General features: G+C 63.5%; 1 protein-coding gene and 1 long non-coding RNA gene across 2 annotated transcripts; one reads left to right on the top strand and one right to left on the bottom strand.

The window, feature by feature from the left end:
* Positions 1 to 141: 141 nt before the first annotated feature.
* Positions 142 to 9667, top strand: RHBG (Rh family B glycoprotein). Its single transcript, XM_059413662.1, has 10 exons — positions 142 to 420; positions 4999 to 5185; positions 5659 to 5809; positions 5874 to 6021; positions 6914 to 7080; positions 7360 to 7497; positions 7621 to 7754; positions 8055 to 8176; positions 9052 to 9125; positions 9283 to 9667. The coding sequence occupies exons 1-10, from the start codon at positions 234 to 236 to the stop codon at positions 9349 to 9351; spliced, it is 1377 nt and encodes a 458-aa protein (XP_059269645.1). The 5' UTR covers positions 142 to 233; the 3' UTR covers positions 9352 to 9667.
* Positions 8192 to 13401, bottom strand: LOC132025860 (uncharacterized). Its single transcript, XR_009406723.1, has 3 exons — positions 13102 to 13401; positions 12636 to 12762; positions 8192 to 8631 (listed from the first exon to the last, which is right to left on the bottom strand). It is a non-coding gene; the product is annotated as an uncharacterized LOC132025860 (long non-coding RNA).
* Between the last annotated feature and the right edge of the window lie 2329 nt (positions 13402 to 15730).

The following is a 15730-nucleotide window of genomic DNA, read 5'->3' as shown; positions in this document are numbered from 1 at the left end:
GGGCGGGGCCTGGCTCCGGTAGGTGGGGCCGAGCCTCGGGCGTGGACCGGGGTCTGGCTCCTGTGGGCGGGGCATGGCTCCGGTAGGTGGGGCCGAGCCTCGGGCGTGGACCGGGGTCTGGCTCCGGTGGGCGGGGCCTGATCCGGGGGCGGGGCCTGGCCCGGGTGGAACCTGCCGCACGGAGCCGGGATAGTCCGCCCTGCGCGCCCCGAGAGGACTGGAAGCCCCTATCCATGGCCGGGTCCCCCCGCCGCGCCGAGGGCCGGCGACTGCAGCTGCCCCTGCTGTGCCTCCTCCTCCAGGGCGCCACCGCCATCCTCTTTGCCGCCTTTGTCCGCTACAACCCCGAAACCGACGCCGCGCTCTGGCACTGGGGCAATCACAGTCACGCGGACAACGAATTTTACTTTCGCTACCCAAGTGAGTGCGGGTGAGGGCGCGGGGAGCAAAGACCCCAAGGTCCGCGGTGTCTCGGGCGTCTCTACCCCCGGAGGGCAACACTCTCTCGGAGAAGAAGGTGCCCCAGATTCATAATGACAGCCTTTCACTGGTGTCTGCGGTGTCCGGACATTGTGCCGGGGGCCGCACATGTATTATCTCCCTTAGTCCACGACGTGGACAGGGATGGGGAAACCCAGGCTCGAGGAGATTAGTTGGCTGCTTAAGGTTTGGGCTGCCAGAGTTGAGGGAGCAGGGATTCAAACCCAGATCCGAGCTGGAGGTGCTCCCTGTCTCCCCTCCCAGCTGGCGTGACTGGGCTTTGCAGGGCTGTTCCCAGACGGGCTCTGCAGGGCCTCCACCCTGATCCCAGGCAGAGCGTCCTCCCTGTGGGGAGTGGTGTGCGGAAGATGGTAATGGCAGGTACTCGCTATGAAGGCAGCCGAGACGGTGGCACAGAGGCGTTTCCTCCCCAGCCACTCAAAGCTGGCCCTTCTGGAGTCCGAGAGAGAGGACACCACCACCGACCACAGCTCTGAGAAGGAAGCCTGGCAGGGTCATTAGCCCATTTCCTGGGGGAGGAAGCTGAGGCTCAGAGGGCCTGTGACTTGCCTGTAATCACCCATCAGGTGAATGGCAGAGCAGGAACTGGGACTCGGGCTTCCCAAGCAACATCCCCTGCTGGGGACAGAGCCTCTCTCTCAAGGTTGGGGCCACATCTTGGGACCAAAAATACCAGCTCTCCAGACTTCATCACCATTGCTGGGCAGGGCTCCTCTCGGCCTCAGTTTTCCCCGTCTGGGCAATGGGAAGAAGGAAGCTTCAGTTTGTGGGATGCACATGCAAACAAGGCCCGGAGTGTGGGAGTCTCTTCTATAAACCCTGGTCTGTCATTACCCTGCTTTTCCTATGCTGAGCTGGTGTCAAGCTGTCCCCACCTGACCCTCTCCCGGTCCCGACCCCGATGCAGTGAGGCTGCCGATGCTGAGGGCATAGAGGGTGAGATGCACCGGGCCCCAGCTCGAAGTGCCAGATCCCCAGACCCCCAGGCCCCCAGCCGTCCTCTGCAGGGGCTGCAGATCTCCCGTGTTTCCCAGACGGCTGGATGGCAGGCTCTCGGGTCGCGCGTTTGCCCAGAGAGGTAGAGAGTAGGGAGGAAACATCTCTCAAGCTGAGAGAAGTGAGCTCTTGTCCAAGGGTCTGACCTGGCTGCCTGCCAGGACCCTGTATTTGCTCCTCCCGGAGGGCTTCAAGGCCTCAGTGCCTTGCTTGCCTCAGGGTTCTCCCCGAAACACCCCAGCCAGTTGCCCCTCTGTTTCGGCGGGGGGCAGGGCTCTCCTGCAACACGCAACTCTCCCTGGGCCGCAGTAAGGATAGGAGTGGAGATCCTACCGCTTTGATGTCCTAGGTTTCTATCCCTGTGGACTTGGGACCCTGGTGTGGGGGGAGGTCGGGGTGGAGGGAAGTGTGAGGTCTCTGGAGCCTGGGGCTTTGATGAGCCGGGTCTTCCCCTGCCCCTGAGTCCAGGGGAAGGGGTCAGGGCCAGAGGGAGGCGTAGCCACCGCCCTTTGGTTCGGGAGATGAAAGGGAGTTCTGCAGCTGGTGTTGAGCCGTGGGGCTAACGTGCCAAGGGCACGGCCGCTCTGAGGGTCCGTCTGACCTCTCGCCGAAGGAGGGACCCGCAGAGCCCATCTGGTTCACTCGCCTCAGGTGTGCAGAGACAGCCAGAGAGCTCAGGGGGCTACCCAAGATCACACAGCAAGTCAGCCAGGCTTGAGCCAGGTCCCCTAGCCGCCCAGCTGCGGCAACTCCTCCTGTCCCATGAGGCAAGTCATGGAAATAAGATAGAGGAGAAAAGGCAAGTTGATGGGGGACACGGCCACAGCCATGAGAAAGAGTCTCAGAAAACGGTATGGGCAGGTCCTGTGTCACATGCCTCTGAGAGCTTAGCTCTGGGGAGAGGGGTTAGGACAGGTGGAATGGGGGTCTTCTTGGGAGATGTGGGGGAGGGGACGTGACTGGACCGGAGTGGTCTGTGACCTCTGGGAGGAGGAGGGAGTCGAGTGTGAGAGGAGGTGGACCCCCAGGTCACCACTCCCTTTCCTCTGCTGGGCGTGTTTATAGCCCCACTTTACAGGTAAGGAAACCAAGGCTCACAGAGGTTAAGTGACTTGTCCGTGGTCACCCAGTCCAGCTCTAAGTGCCCCCTTGTTCCTTGTTATTTTGCTCAGGAGCCAACGAGTGGATTGGGCAGGAGCAGTCAGGGAAGGAGGCAGGGTAATGGGTATCTCTAGGGACTTTTATCTTTTCTCCAACCAAAGGTGCATGGGTTTGGTGGCCACAGCCAATGGAGAGTCTGCGGAATGCCCCGCTGTGAAGGAGATTTTTTAATGTTTAGACTCTAGTTGAAAGGTCAAGGGACTGAGTTGTAATTGAAAACAAGCCCAGAGCAGGAGATATAAATATTATTGCCAGTTAAGACAAGTGCTGGGGCAGTTTCTGCTCGTCAGGGTCACGGAGCCCAGCAACCAAGGCCCCTTTGCCATCCAGCTGTCCTTGGACAAAAGAACAGACATGGCAACCCCTTTATTGTTTCCCACAAGGAGAAAAGAAGCCAGACAGCAAGGCCTCAAAGAACTTAGGGCACAGGCTGCCTTCCAGGTGGCTCTTCTCCTTTTTTGCTGGGTTTTAAGATCTGAGAGGGAGGACAGAGCTGGTGACTCGGCGGCGCACAGTGCTGGAGAAGTGGCACGGTGCTGGGGACACTTCGCAAAGGCAGCGGACCCCCAGGCCCTTACCCCTTGGGCAGCTGGGGGTGGGGGGCAGCTGAGCCCCAGACCCACCCAGCCATCTGCAGGGGCTTGCAACCTCCTTTCCTGTCAGTCCACACCCAGCACAAGAAAAATCTGCTTCTCCTGAAGCTGCGGATCGCGTGTACGGTCCAGCAATACACGTTTGGCCTCTGCCGGTGCTTCTTCAGACGAAAGAAAAAGGGGACCGTGATTTTTTTTCCTTTATGATCTCCCTCTCTCTACAAGAGAGCTGAGGTCGTTTACAACAAACACATAATGAGGACGAGAAAAGAAAAGCCGAGACGCAGAACATAATGAATAGTAGTCATCAGGAATGAGTGCCTCCGTGGTCCCAGCGGCAATCCCGGTGTGGCTCGGTCGGAGCTTCCAGGCAGCCAAGAGAAAAAGGAAATGCAACCAGTTATGTGTTCTCCCCGGAGGCTAGGAGGGCTTCCGCGCGTGGGTCCCTGGTTCTCCGACGTCTATGTTGGACGCTCCCTGAGGGCAGGTGCAGTGGCAGCTGCGGTGACAGCCGTGTCCCCAGAGCCTGGTGCCCCAGTTCTTAGTAAATCTCTGTCAGGGGAATGTGGCGGAAGCAGCCAGGGGCCCTGGGGGAGGTGACATTGGCTAGGACTAAGTTCCAAGGGAGATTTCTCACGTGGAGCTCTAAAAGGGGAGTTTAGGGTCAGAGTTGACCCCGTTTCTCAATAGCTTGTTGACACTGTGTGATTTCTGACCACACTCATGACTCTCCCCTAGCATTTCTCAGTTAAAGCCAAAGACCCCGCACGGAATTCCTCCAAAAGACCGAGCAGGGCCGGCCGGCCGCGAGCCGCACTAGGTCACGTCTCAAACCCTGTTTACACGGAGTGAGGGAGGGGTGAGGGCACACACAGACACCGAAGCAAACCGCTGCCGTGTAACGCGTCCCCAGCGTCCCTGTAGACGTGGGTATCAGCCTCACGTCTATTCGCCTATTTCGCAAGCAGGAAGCGTCCTATCTCCCTGCCCAGAAACTCACTGGCACTGTGTGACACCGCGTGGGATGAATCCAGCCAAGTCTTCTATAAAGTTAACATACACACTTATAGAAAGAAACACGCAAAAGAGCAGAACCCTCCTGCCCCGAGCCTCTGTAAGGCACAGATCCAGGGTCCCGTTGGCAGTGTCCCAGCAGCCCCGCCCCCCCGTTCCTGTCCCCGTCCCCGCCCCCATCCCTGAGGAATTCTCTGTTCACAATTGGAGCTATTCCCCCCCCAATAAATAAAGTTGTTTCATAAATTGTTTTTAAAAAGTTTAAAATCCTCAAAACGGAGAGAGGCACAGATTCCGAAGTCTGAGGAATGGAGATTGACACGGAGGAGGACTTCCCAGCAGAAAGGGAAAAATCGGACGAAGTGCGAAGGGGGAGCCAATTTGGAGCCCGGGGTGGGGGGTCAGGGGCTGCCGCAGGGCAGAGCTTGGGCAGGAGGGCCCCGTCAGGGGTGGGAAGACGGGCCAGAGGAGAGAGCAGGAGGCTGGGCTCCGGGCTCCCACATGGGGACAGCAGGGCGGGCGGCGGGGGGGGGGGGGGGGGGGGGGCCGGGGGGGGGGGGGACCCAGGCGGGGGGGTGACCCAGGCTGGGGGGGCCCCGCCGCAGCTGGGGGGTCTCAGAGGGCCGGTCGGCTCCAGCCTCTGGGCGCCCCAGCTGGCAAGGGCTGACCCCTGCCCCGCGGCAGGGCGGCTGTGGGGGTGGACGGCACCGAGCAGCTGTGAGTGCCCCCGCAGGTTTCCAGGACGTGCACGCCATGGTGTTTGTGGGCTTCGGCTTCCTCATGGCCTTCCTGCAGCGCTATGGCTTCAGCAGCGTGGGCTTCACCTTCCTCCTGGCCGCCTTCGCCCTGCAGTGGTCCACGCTCATCCAGGGCTTCCTGCACTCCATGCACGGGGGCCGCATCCGTGTGGGCGTGCAGAGGTGGGCAGTGGTGGGCTCCCGGCTCCTCCCCAGCCCTGGGCTAGCTGGGAGGCCCCTGCCTGGCAGGGAGAGCCAGCCACGGCCCTGTCCTTCAGTCGGCTCCCAGACCTGCGGGGGCTGCCCCAGGGGCCTGCCGGCTCCCTCGGCCGCGGCACACCCGGCCACACCTGGCCCTTTCTCTAAGCCCCTTCTTACCCAAGGGCTGTTGGGCGCATGGACGGCGTCCTGGGAAAGGAGGGGTTCGGGGCACTCCTGGTTCAGGATCTGGTCCTCCTGCCCCTTGTGGGCTTCGCACGCCACGTCCCAGAACCTCGCCGAGACTGCCTTCCTCGGCCACGAGCGGGGGCCACGGGAGCCCTTCCCACCCACCAGGGAAGGGCCCAGATGCCGGTGCTCCCGGCCTGCTGGCCCTGACCTGGGCCTCCGGGGCCCCCTTTGCCGGCCCCTCCCGCGCTTCTGTCCCGTGTCCCCAGCATGGTCAACGCGGACTTCTGTGCGGGGGCTGTGCTCATCTCCTTCGGCGCCGTCCTGGGCAGGACTGGGCCTGCTCAGCTGCTGCTCATGGCCCTGCTGGAGACCGTACTGTTCGGGATCAATGAGTTTGTGCTCCTCAGCCTCCTGGGGGTGAGTCGGGGGGGGGGGGGGGGGGGCGGACGGCCGCCCCTACACGTCTGCTCTCCCTCCCCAGGTGAAGGACGCAGGAGGCTCCATGACTATCCACACCTTCGGGGCCTACTTCGGGCTGGTCCTCTCTCGGGTCCTCTACCGGCCTCAGCTGGAGAAGAGCAAACATCGCCAGGGCTCCATCTACCATTCCGACTTGTTTGCCATGATTGGTGAGGCTGGCCTGTGTGGGCGGGGGGGGCTGGGGTGGCTAGAGAGGACCACCTCTAGGCGAGTTCTCAGGGTACTGCCTACAGTCCTTGGGGTCCTGCTGGGCTCTCCCTTCCAAGAGCCCGGGGTCTGCTCAGCAGTGTCAGCGGGTTTGTTTTTGTTCTGTTTTCGACATGTTCTTGGAACTCAGTCCTGGGATGTTCACACGCCCCAGACCCGTTCCCCAGCCCCAGACCAAGTCTGACGGCACCAATCCCTGCTTACAACTCTTCAGCCCCCACCCCAAGTCAGAGGCCAGGCTCCACCCAGCACAGCTGCTCCCGCCATTCTCCCCATCTACCACCTCCAAGACTCTGCCCCTCACGCTGCCCGCCCCGGCGATTTCCCAGAGGCCCCTGCACGCCCGGGGCGCAGGGAGGGGTCATGGGTCCCTCCTGGGAGCGGCTGGGGCTGACCGTCACCACCGCCTCCCCCTTCCAGGCACACGTCTCTGCCTTCACAGACAAGGCAGGAAAGGAAATGGAGATTTTATTGTCTCGTAGGTGGTACTGAAGAATGGCCAGAGGGCCTGGGCCCCCACAAAAAGGCTGGCTTTGCATTTTTTTTTTAAGATTTTATTTGAAAGAAAGACAGAGATAGCGACAGAGAGCGCAAGCAGGGAGAGGATTGTGGGGCTCGATCGATCCCAGGACCCCGGGATCATGACCCAAAGGAGCCAAGGGGACGCTCAGCCCACTGAGCCTCCCAGGCGCCCCAGATTTTGCATTTCTCACTCACCTCCAGGTCTGTGGTGAAATGGGAGGGGTGTTTTGGCTGGAAGTCGGGGGCCCCCTCAGGAAGGCATGCTTCCCCGGGAGGCTTGCCCCCCAGCTCTCCTCTGGGCTCCCCATTTAGGCACCATCTTCCTGTGGGTCTTCTGGCCCAGCTTCAACTCGGCGCCCACCGTGCTGGGGGACGGGCAGCACCGGACAGCGCTCAACACGTACTACTCCCTGACGGCGAGCACCCTCGGCACCTTTGCCTTGTCGGCCCTGGTCGGGGAGCGGGGCCGGCTGGACATGGTAGGGGTGGAGGCCTCGGGGAGGCCTCGGGATGGGTCGGGGGAGGAGCATTGTGAGACCGTAAGGCCTGTTTTCCAAGAGAACAGGACTCAGCACAGGCCTGGGAACCAGATGTGCAGGGTCCTCACAAGAGGAGACCTCGGGCCAGCTGGAGGGTTAGGGGTCAGTCGGCAGAGGGACTCTAGAGGCAGGAGATGCGGCTGTGCTGGACGGGGTGGGCCGGGCTGGGCGTGCCATCCGGAAGGGCCTCCCATGCCCCCCTCCCTGGTGCTGCCCCAGGTCCACATCCAGAACGCTGCGCTGGCCGGAGGGGTAGTGGTGGGGACAGCAGGTGAAATGATGCTGACGCCCTTTGGGGCCCTGGCAGCTGGCTTCCTGGCTGGGACGGTCTCCACGTTGGGATACAAGTTCTTCACGGTATGGACATCTCCCGGGGCCCTGGGCAGAGCACGGGGCACTCAGCCCCTTTCCTCCCCCATCTCCAACAGCCCAGGGCGGTGGGGGGCACTCAAGACTCATGACGGGTGTCCTGTCCTCCAGCCCATCCTCGAGGCAAAATTCAAAGTCCAAGACACATGTGGTGTCCACAACCTCCACGGGATGCCTGGAGTCCTGGGAGCCCTCCTGGGGGTCCTTGTGGCTGGGCTGGCCACCCACGAAGCTTATGGAGAAGGGTGAGTCCTCACCACCCCTGACCCTCCCCAAGTCATTATCCCCGCAGGGTGACCTCACTCACTCTCTTCCTCCTTTTGTGGACCAACACAAAAAGCACTGTTTTCATTCATTCGAATTACCCTTGGGACCAAAAGAGATCCTCAGACAGTTCTCAAAGCGTGTAGCGGTGTGCCAGCCCATGAGGGTGACAGGGTGTTCTGGGCTTCCTCGAGGTCCTTTGGCTGCATGAGGCCATGCAGTGCGCTGGCGCCCTGACCCTGGGCTCCAGCCCCGTGTCCCCCGACCCCCTCTCCCTGCAGCCTGGACAGCGTGTTTCCGCTCGTAGCCGCGGGCCGGCGCACCGCCACGTCCCAGGCCATCTACCAACTCTTCGGGCTGTTGGTCACACTGACATTTGCTTCCGTGGGTGGGGGCCTCGGAGGTGAGTGACCTTGGCTTTGGCGGGAGGCTGGCAGGAGCTCTGCGGGGCTCAGAAGACAGAGGAGGTCTGTCCCCTGGGGGACCGGCCAGCAGATCCCACGCCCTTGACGTTCATTGGCTCAGATAATTAGGGAGCACCTGCTTTGTGCCAGGGGTGGGGTGGGGTAGTAGAGTTCAGGGGTAACCTCATCTGGAAGTGGGCACCTGTTCCCTCCCGGTGCTCAGAGAAGGTGGGGAGCCGGCCAGGCACTGAGTTGAGTTGGTGTCTGGGGCTTCCCTGCACTGCCCGCTCCACCCACCAGAGGGCAGCCCGACCTCAGGCTGAGGTCCTGAAGGGGCCACTGGGCAAGGGGCAGGGTGCCGGGGTGGGGAACCCAGATCCATCCATGGAGGCGGACTGCCCACTGATGCCTGGTCAGACGGTCCTTCCCAATGTCTCGACTCGCTCCTTGTGGCCTTCAAAATAAAACCCATAACTCAGTATCCCCAGCCCTCCCTTCTCTCCCCCCGAGATTCTCGTGCCCCAACAAGGTTCGATGTATTCCCTCGCATAATGTCTTACTCAGTAGACACTCTCTGCACCCCTCCTGCGGGAGGCCCCAGAGAGCTCAGGAGCTGTGTCACAGCGGGTCATGATAGGGTCCCCGACGTTCTGTGGGAAGGAGGGAGCCACGGGACTTCCCCACCATGCCCTGGGGGTCAGGTCCAGCTCACAGGGCTGCGGCGGGTACCCGGGAAGGGCCTTGCTGAGTCCTTGGCACAGGGTCCGATGCGCAAAAGGGCTGCCCCAATCCGGCTGTGACCCGTCGGTGGCAGGTGTCCTGGGGGGCCCTTGGGCCTCCCCGCCCCTCACACCCCCCCCTACCCCCCAACCAGGCCTCCTGCTGAAGCTGCCCTTCCTGGGCTCCCCTGCGGACTCCCAGTGCTACGAGGACCAAGTTTACTGGGAGGTGAGGTGCCTGCGGCCCCTCGGACCTGAGCCTCCCTCCCGGCCTCACCTGCCTCTTGCCTTCCTGTCCGCTCCTTCTCTGGGGGACTCCTCCCGCCCCAGCTGGTCCTCAGCCCCTGGGGCTACCGCTTCACCTGCTCCCCACCCCTGCCCTCCAGGTGCCTGGGGAGCAGGAGGAGGAAGCCCAGGGCCCTCTGAGGGCAGAGGAGCCAGACAGCCGGGCCTGACTTGCTTCCAGCCCTGAGAGAGGACGCCCTGCGTTTAGAAGATGCTGACCGGCGACCGGCGACCGGCGACCGGCGACCGTAGGGAAGTTCTTTTCTAGCTCCTGTCCCTCCTGCTGCAAGAAAGGCTGAGAGCCGTCTGCGGCCCTGGGGACAGGGCGGTGGAAGGTGGGCAGATGGGGGCCGCACCTGGCCGAGGTCGAGGGAGATCTCCCCCCCCCCCCCACTGGCCTGTCTAGTGAGGCAGCTGAAGCAGCCGTTTCAGCACGGTGTGCGCCAGGCAGGCTGTCGGGGTGATAAACACCACCCACACCAAGGACTCCGACTTCTTTTTTGTGCACTGGGCATGTGGGGGGCTCCTCTCTGGCTCTGACACACAATGTTGGAACGTTGGACCTCGGGGCCAGCGAGCTCCCTCCTCCCTGGGCCCATGGTTCTCCCTCTAGGAGGCCGAGTTCCTCCAGGTAGGTGCCCAGCCTAGGCTTGCTTGCCTCCAGGGATGGGGAGCTCATTCTCTCCCCAAAAGTCCATGTGTCCCAGGACAGCTGGCACTGCTGGCCAGGTCCTCCTGCCCCAGAACGGCAGCTGCTCCCACTCCTGACTTGGGCAGGCGCCTGCAGGGCCCAGAAGGGGAAGAGGGAGTTGTTTGCCACGGAGTCCCTGGAAGTAGCCCGCAGCCAGGCGCCCCTTCTGCCCCTGTCCGTGTGAGGCCCTGGGAGTGTGAAGCGCCCCCAGAGCGGCTGCGGGAGGGAAGGCAGCCCCCGGCCTGACCTCCTCTGACCACCAGAGGGCGCTCCGGGCCCGGCGCGGGAGCCGGTGTCCGTGACCCTCCGGCCCCCACACTCCCAAACCCGTGTCCTTCCCGGAGGCTCCTGCTCTGCTCCCCAGCATGCCTGCCCCGTGTCTGTGTTGAGCCCCCCGTGTGTCAGGCGGGCTCCAGGGCTTCAGAGATCGTGCGACAGAGAGGCCCCCCAGCAGCGGGCGGGAGGGCCGGGACACCTCCACCCCGGCCGGCCCTTCCTCGGGACGTCGGCCGGAGCTGGAGACCAACGGCCGTTCAGACCCAAGGACTGCGGGCGTCAGGGGCAGCGGGTGCCCCCAGCAGGCGTCCTCCTCACTGTGTGGAGTTTGGCTGGGGAGCGAGGAGGGGGCAGGAGCACCGAGAGCCCCGAGGGACCAGCGCCCCAGGGGACCGTCCTTGCCCCAGGAGCCTGTCAGCTTCGTCCTTCCTCCGTGGAGGCCCCCACGGCTGGCCAGGGTGGGCGGGTCATGGGGAGGCCTCTGAGCTGGGGCAGAAGGATGACGGCCCAGATGGCAGGAGGGTCCCCTGTCCTGTCAGCCCCGGCGGGGATGGGGGGCTTGGGGGAGAGCTGAGGCCACATCCTCCCTCCACGTCCTGGGGCCTCAGCTCTCAGCCCTGTGCTGGCCCAGGTCCGGTCGCTGAACTGGAGCCCCCCCCCCCCAGCAGTCCTCAAAGGGACCTGAAAACCTGTCAGGAAAGGGACGAGCCCTGGCGTGCCCGGGTTCGGTCTGGACCGTCATTCTGCACGCGGCCGCCAGCATATTCCACCAGGCCCTCCCCTTCTGGTCCTTGCTTGACCACGGCCGCATCTCCAGGCTTGAAAACGTGGCCTGCTCCAGCCCAGGCTGGCTGCCGCTTCCTGCCGCGTGGAGGAGGGCTTCCTGGAGGAAGGGACCAACTGAGCCCTCTCCGGGGGAGGTGGCTAGCCAGGCAGCTTCCGAGGGAGGAACTGTGGGGTGGCCCACCCAGAGGACAAGGCCACCTTGTCCCAGGTGGGGACCGCCCCTCGAAAGTGCCCTGGGACAGGTGGTCCCCTGCTCCATGTCCCCCACGAAGCCTCCCATGGCCTGGAGACAGTGCTGCGCTCAGTGCTCAGGGGACGCGGTCCGGGTCTGAGCTGTCCCGAGCTGTCCTCACTTTCCCTCCTGTCCTTCCCATACCCGGTCCTGAGGGCCAGCAGGCTGCTGGCGCCCCACGGACTGTGCCATGAGGAAGGCAACCATCACTTGTGGTTGGGGATGAGGGTGTGTGAGTGACGGGGGACAGGGGTGATGCTCCCATCACTGCTGTGTGGCCGGGAGCTCAGAGGGCAGGAAACGCGGGTGTCTAAGGAGCCCCTCCCCCATCTTGCCTGCAGCCCCACTCAGCACCACCCCTGATGGGCAAGGTGACCCAACCATCCGGCCTGGACCAACAGGGTGACAACGAGCAGGTCAAGGACATGGCAGGGACGGGGCCAAGGGGGCTCTTTCCTCACCCCTTCAGGACCAATAGGCCTCTGCCCTCAGGGAAGCCCCCTCTGATCACCACCATTATCACTCTCAATGCAAGACAATCAGATGCTTGTCCACGGTGAACCGCCTGCACCCCAGCTCTGGGACCTCGATGGACGAGGACACTGGGCCCTCGCGCCCCTCCAGGGACGCACTGATGGGGTTGACGGGCCATGCGGAGGTCGGCGTGGAAGCCCGCAGGACACTAAGGGAAGGGTTTCTGGAAATGGCCACTGTTCTGGCTTTGCATAACTCTGTCCGTCCAGGGAGGCTCCCCAGTGTCTCAGGGCCTGTGCGGCTGGAGCCCTCCGGCCACCGCAGCTCGCCTGACCTCTGAAGGACCTGGCCTGAACACGGCAGCCTGGGAAAGGCCTGAGCTGTGCCATTGGGATTCACATCACGGCGTGCTCCCTGGCTCGGGGAGGAATTAGACACGGCGTGGGTGTCCGAAGTGTGGGTTGGTGGCTCGGCGGGTGCCCCGCCTCACCCCAATATTTCTCTCCCACCATCAGGACCCCTGCCCGCTGCCTCCCGGCTCTGCGCCCCAGCCCCTTTGTCTGGCCTGCAGCCCGCCTCCGCGCACCCCGGCCCGTGCACCACAGAGGCCGCCACCGCCCCGGCGGGAACAATGCCGGCCAATGTCTCGGCCCCCGAGCCCGGGTATGCAAATGCCCCGGCCTGTGAGAATTCCCCTGCGCCGCCTGAAAGGGGCCGGCAGCCACCGCATAGAGATGAGCTGTCGTCCCCGCGCCGGGGACAGAGCGCCATTGTCTCCGCGGCACAGTCTGATCACCAGCCGTGGCCCCAGGCAGAGGTGACCCCAACCTGTCCCCTCTGCACCTACTCCTTGCCCCAAACAGGCTTGACTTGGGGGTCAGACCGCGGTGGGCCCCCCACTTCCCTCCCCCTGCTCACTAGCTTGGCCCACTAGGGTTCCTTCCCTTGGGGCCTCAACCGGGCCCAGTGGGTGGGGCTCTTCCCGCTCTCCCTACCTGTCCGCAGAGCCTCTGGCCCCATCGCCATCCATTTTCTCACATCACGGGGACCCAGTGGACTGGCACAGCCGATTCTGGTCCAGAGCCCGGAGAAGAACGCTCGTGGTTTCCCCAAAGCAGGGTCCTGGACAGAGACACCCCGGGAGTCCTCCCTGACCTCTGAAACCCAGACCTAGTGCAGGCCGCCCTTCCTGCCCCCCCTTCTCCTGTCCACCACACTTAGGGGCCAGGCCTGGCCTGGGAGAAAGGTGCACGGTGGCAGGACTGACTGAGGTGCGGTCCCCTCCCGCAAATGAAACAGGTGCGGCCCTCCACCCCAGCCCGGGGGCCTGTGTCCGGCTCACGCATGGAACTGGCTAAACCCTGGGTTGAAATGCTCAGACAGGGGCGTCTGGCTGGCTCAGAAGTCTTGACTCCGGGGGCCTGAGTTCAAACCCCACCTGGGGTGTAGAGTTTTACTTACAAAAATACTCAGATAGTGGGTGAGGGAGCTCTGGGCTGGAAGCAGAGTCCTTTCCGGGGAGGGGCAGGAGCCCTGCTCCGGGGGCCTGCAGGCTGAGCTCTGGCTCACGGGCTTGAGGCTGGACGAGGCGCAGGGCCTGAGCCCACCTTTCCCGGACCTCCATGCAGATTCGTGAAGGATGGCGCCCGCCACTCGGGTGAGAAGCTCTTTTAGGGCTGGTGCCGAACCCTTGAAACAGGGATACATCTGGCACTCCTCAGACTCTCAGGGCAGAATCGGTGGGGCCACACCAAAAGGAAAGCTGTCCTGGGAAACCCAGGCCTCTGGTCCCGGGAAGGCGAGAGGCCCGGATGGGGAGGGTGGAGAAGACAAGAGAGACGCTGCCTGAGGATCCTCTGGGCCAGCCCAGCCTTCCACCCCTGGCCTCCCCCGGGACACAGGAGCAATGTGCCCAGGCACCTCACCCTGAGGGATGGGGGAGCAGCCTCCTGGGCTGGCATTTGGGACACTCTAAGTTAAGAGGAGAGTCGGAGTCAGGGGCCCCGGGGCTGGGAGTTGAGGGGTGCCATGGGGCCTGGGAAGCAGCCAGACTTCTGCTGGCCCCCAGCCCCCACCTCTGCGACTGGGCCGCCCCACAGCTCCTCACCCAGCTGCTCTTTTGTCCCCGTCTCTGGGCTGACCCAGAATTCCTCCGGAGCATTCTGACCTGGGCTACCTCGGGAAGAAGGCAAACCCTCGTCCTCACGCACGTGCACATGCGGCTGAGGCCCCCACCGGCCCGAACCCCAGAGCGCGGCTGCCCTCCCACGAGGACATTTGCCGGTGGCACCCTCATGTCGGCCCGTGCCAGAGGAGCAGCGACCTGAGCTCCCCCGGCTTGGACTTCTGGGGCTCCCTGGGGCCTGCTCGGCGGGTCTCCGGGGCCCCAAACAGGCCAAGCTTGGCTTGAGGCTGAGAGAGGAAGTGGCTTTGTTGTCCTGGGCATCGCCTGGTTCTCAAACTTGCTTTCCCACCCTGCTCTTCTTGGCAGGAGAGCCCTCGGCTGGAGGGGCGGCCCCCCCAGTGTCCCCTCCGCCCTGGCTCACACCATCCACTCTCCGTCTCCCCAGAGCAGGAATGTGGCTCCGGGACACTGTGGGGCTTGTTCCCAATCCCCTTCTAGCTCATTTCACTCAGGCTTTTACAGCCTCGCCTTCCTCCCACGGGCTGCTGTCTGGTTCTGGCTCTCTCCAGAAGTCTCCCCTCCTCCATGCAATTCCTCACGCTTCATTTTGTCCCAACAGCATCTGAGGAGGCTGCGCCCCGGGGGGTCAAGGAACCCCGGGGTGGGAGCTGGCGGTGGGGGCAGGGTCCCCCTTCTCCCCAGCTCTGTGGCGGCTCCCGGCCGGACCCCACGCGGTGCACAGTGGCTGCCAGCCGTCCGTCGAGCCTCGGATTATCGGTGGAATCTGCACCGGGCTTCTTGCTGGCAGTTGCTAATGCAGACCCTTAATGACCGTGGCCACTGATGCCCAAGCCAGCAGGCTGCGTGGTCTCCCGGACTGCGGGTGGGCTCCGGCCTGCCTCCGTCCTGGACTCCACGTTCCCCCACCGCGCAGGTGTCCACGGCCACAGAGGCTCCAAGGGGCTTAGCTGGGGCATGGAGAGAGCCCCAGGACCGGCACCAGGGAGAGAGAGGAGAAGGGCAGGGCCACGTGAAGCCAGTGCGCTTCCTCCCTGGAACATTCGGGGGTAGCTCGGGTGGAGGTCCCAAAAACCCACAGCTTCTGGGGGCCCCGTTTGCCTTAACCCTGGAGGCACAGTGTTTGGATTTCTCCCTTGAGGCTAGAGCACCCTCTCCTGAGACAGCACGACCCTGTGGAAGGGAGCAGTGGGCTAGAGTAGGAGCCGACCAGGTGCCAGGCCTTCAGAACGCCCGGAATGCCTGTGCAGAAAAGCCGGACTTCGCTCTGGGGGGAGGGTGGCTAAGCCCTCCAGACGGCCCGGGGTCGGCGCCCTCGCAGGGTGTAATGCGCTGTTTATCGGCTCGCCCCAAATGGACTGTGGGCGCCTCGAGGACAGCGTGAGCCGGGCGCTCTGCCTCTCCCTCTCCCCCCTGACCTCCAGCCTTGGCCACCGGCCACGGAGCAGGACGGACCCAGTTAGGGGCAAGAGAGTAGGCTGAGCCCTCAGCGGGCGCTCGGGCCAGTGGAAGGTGGCCTGGCAGGCCCGCCAGGTGCCCCTCTGGCCCGGCCGGGCCTCAGTGCCCCCTCCCTGTGCACTCACACCCTGAGAAGTGGCCCCAGGCGGCCCAGGAGAGCTTGGGAAGAGCCCCTCCCCCACACACCTGCTTCCCCCCATTCTTCTCTGCTCGGACTTCAATGTCTTGACTTTTTCCTATGGCTTTTGAGGGAAGGATCCACCAAGACTTCAGTCTGCCCCAACTCAGAAGAAAGGCGGCGGGGGAGGGGGGGAGTCCTGAAAACAAAAACCCCAAACCCCTGCAACAGCCTTAAAGTCGGAGAGATTGGCTGGAAGGCTTTTAATCCCTTGATCCCTCTCAGATGGGCCTTGAGACGCTAATGATTTTCCTAATTATTCCCTCCCATTTTCCCATCGCTCTGTAAGGGCTTTCGAGAGGAGTGAAATT

This window comes from Mustela nigripes, chromosome 10 (genome assembly GCF_022355385.1).
Source record: "Mustela nigripes isolate SB6536 chromosome 10, MUSNIG.SB6536, whole genome shotgun sequence".
NCBI classification, from domain to species: Eukaryota; Metazoa; Chordata; class Mammalia; order Carnivora; family Mustelidae; genus Mustela; species Mustela nigripes.
Note: the sequence above shows the minus strand (reverse complement) of the source record. Positions and strands in the feature narration are given on the sequence as shown.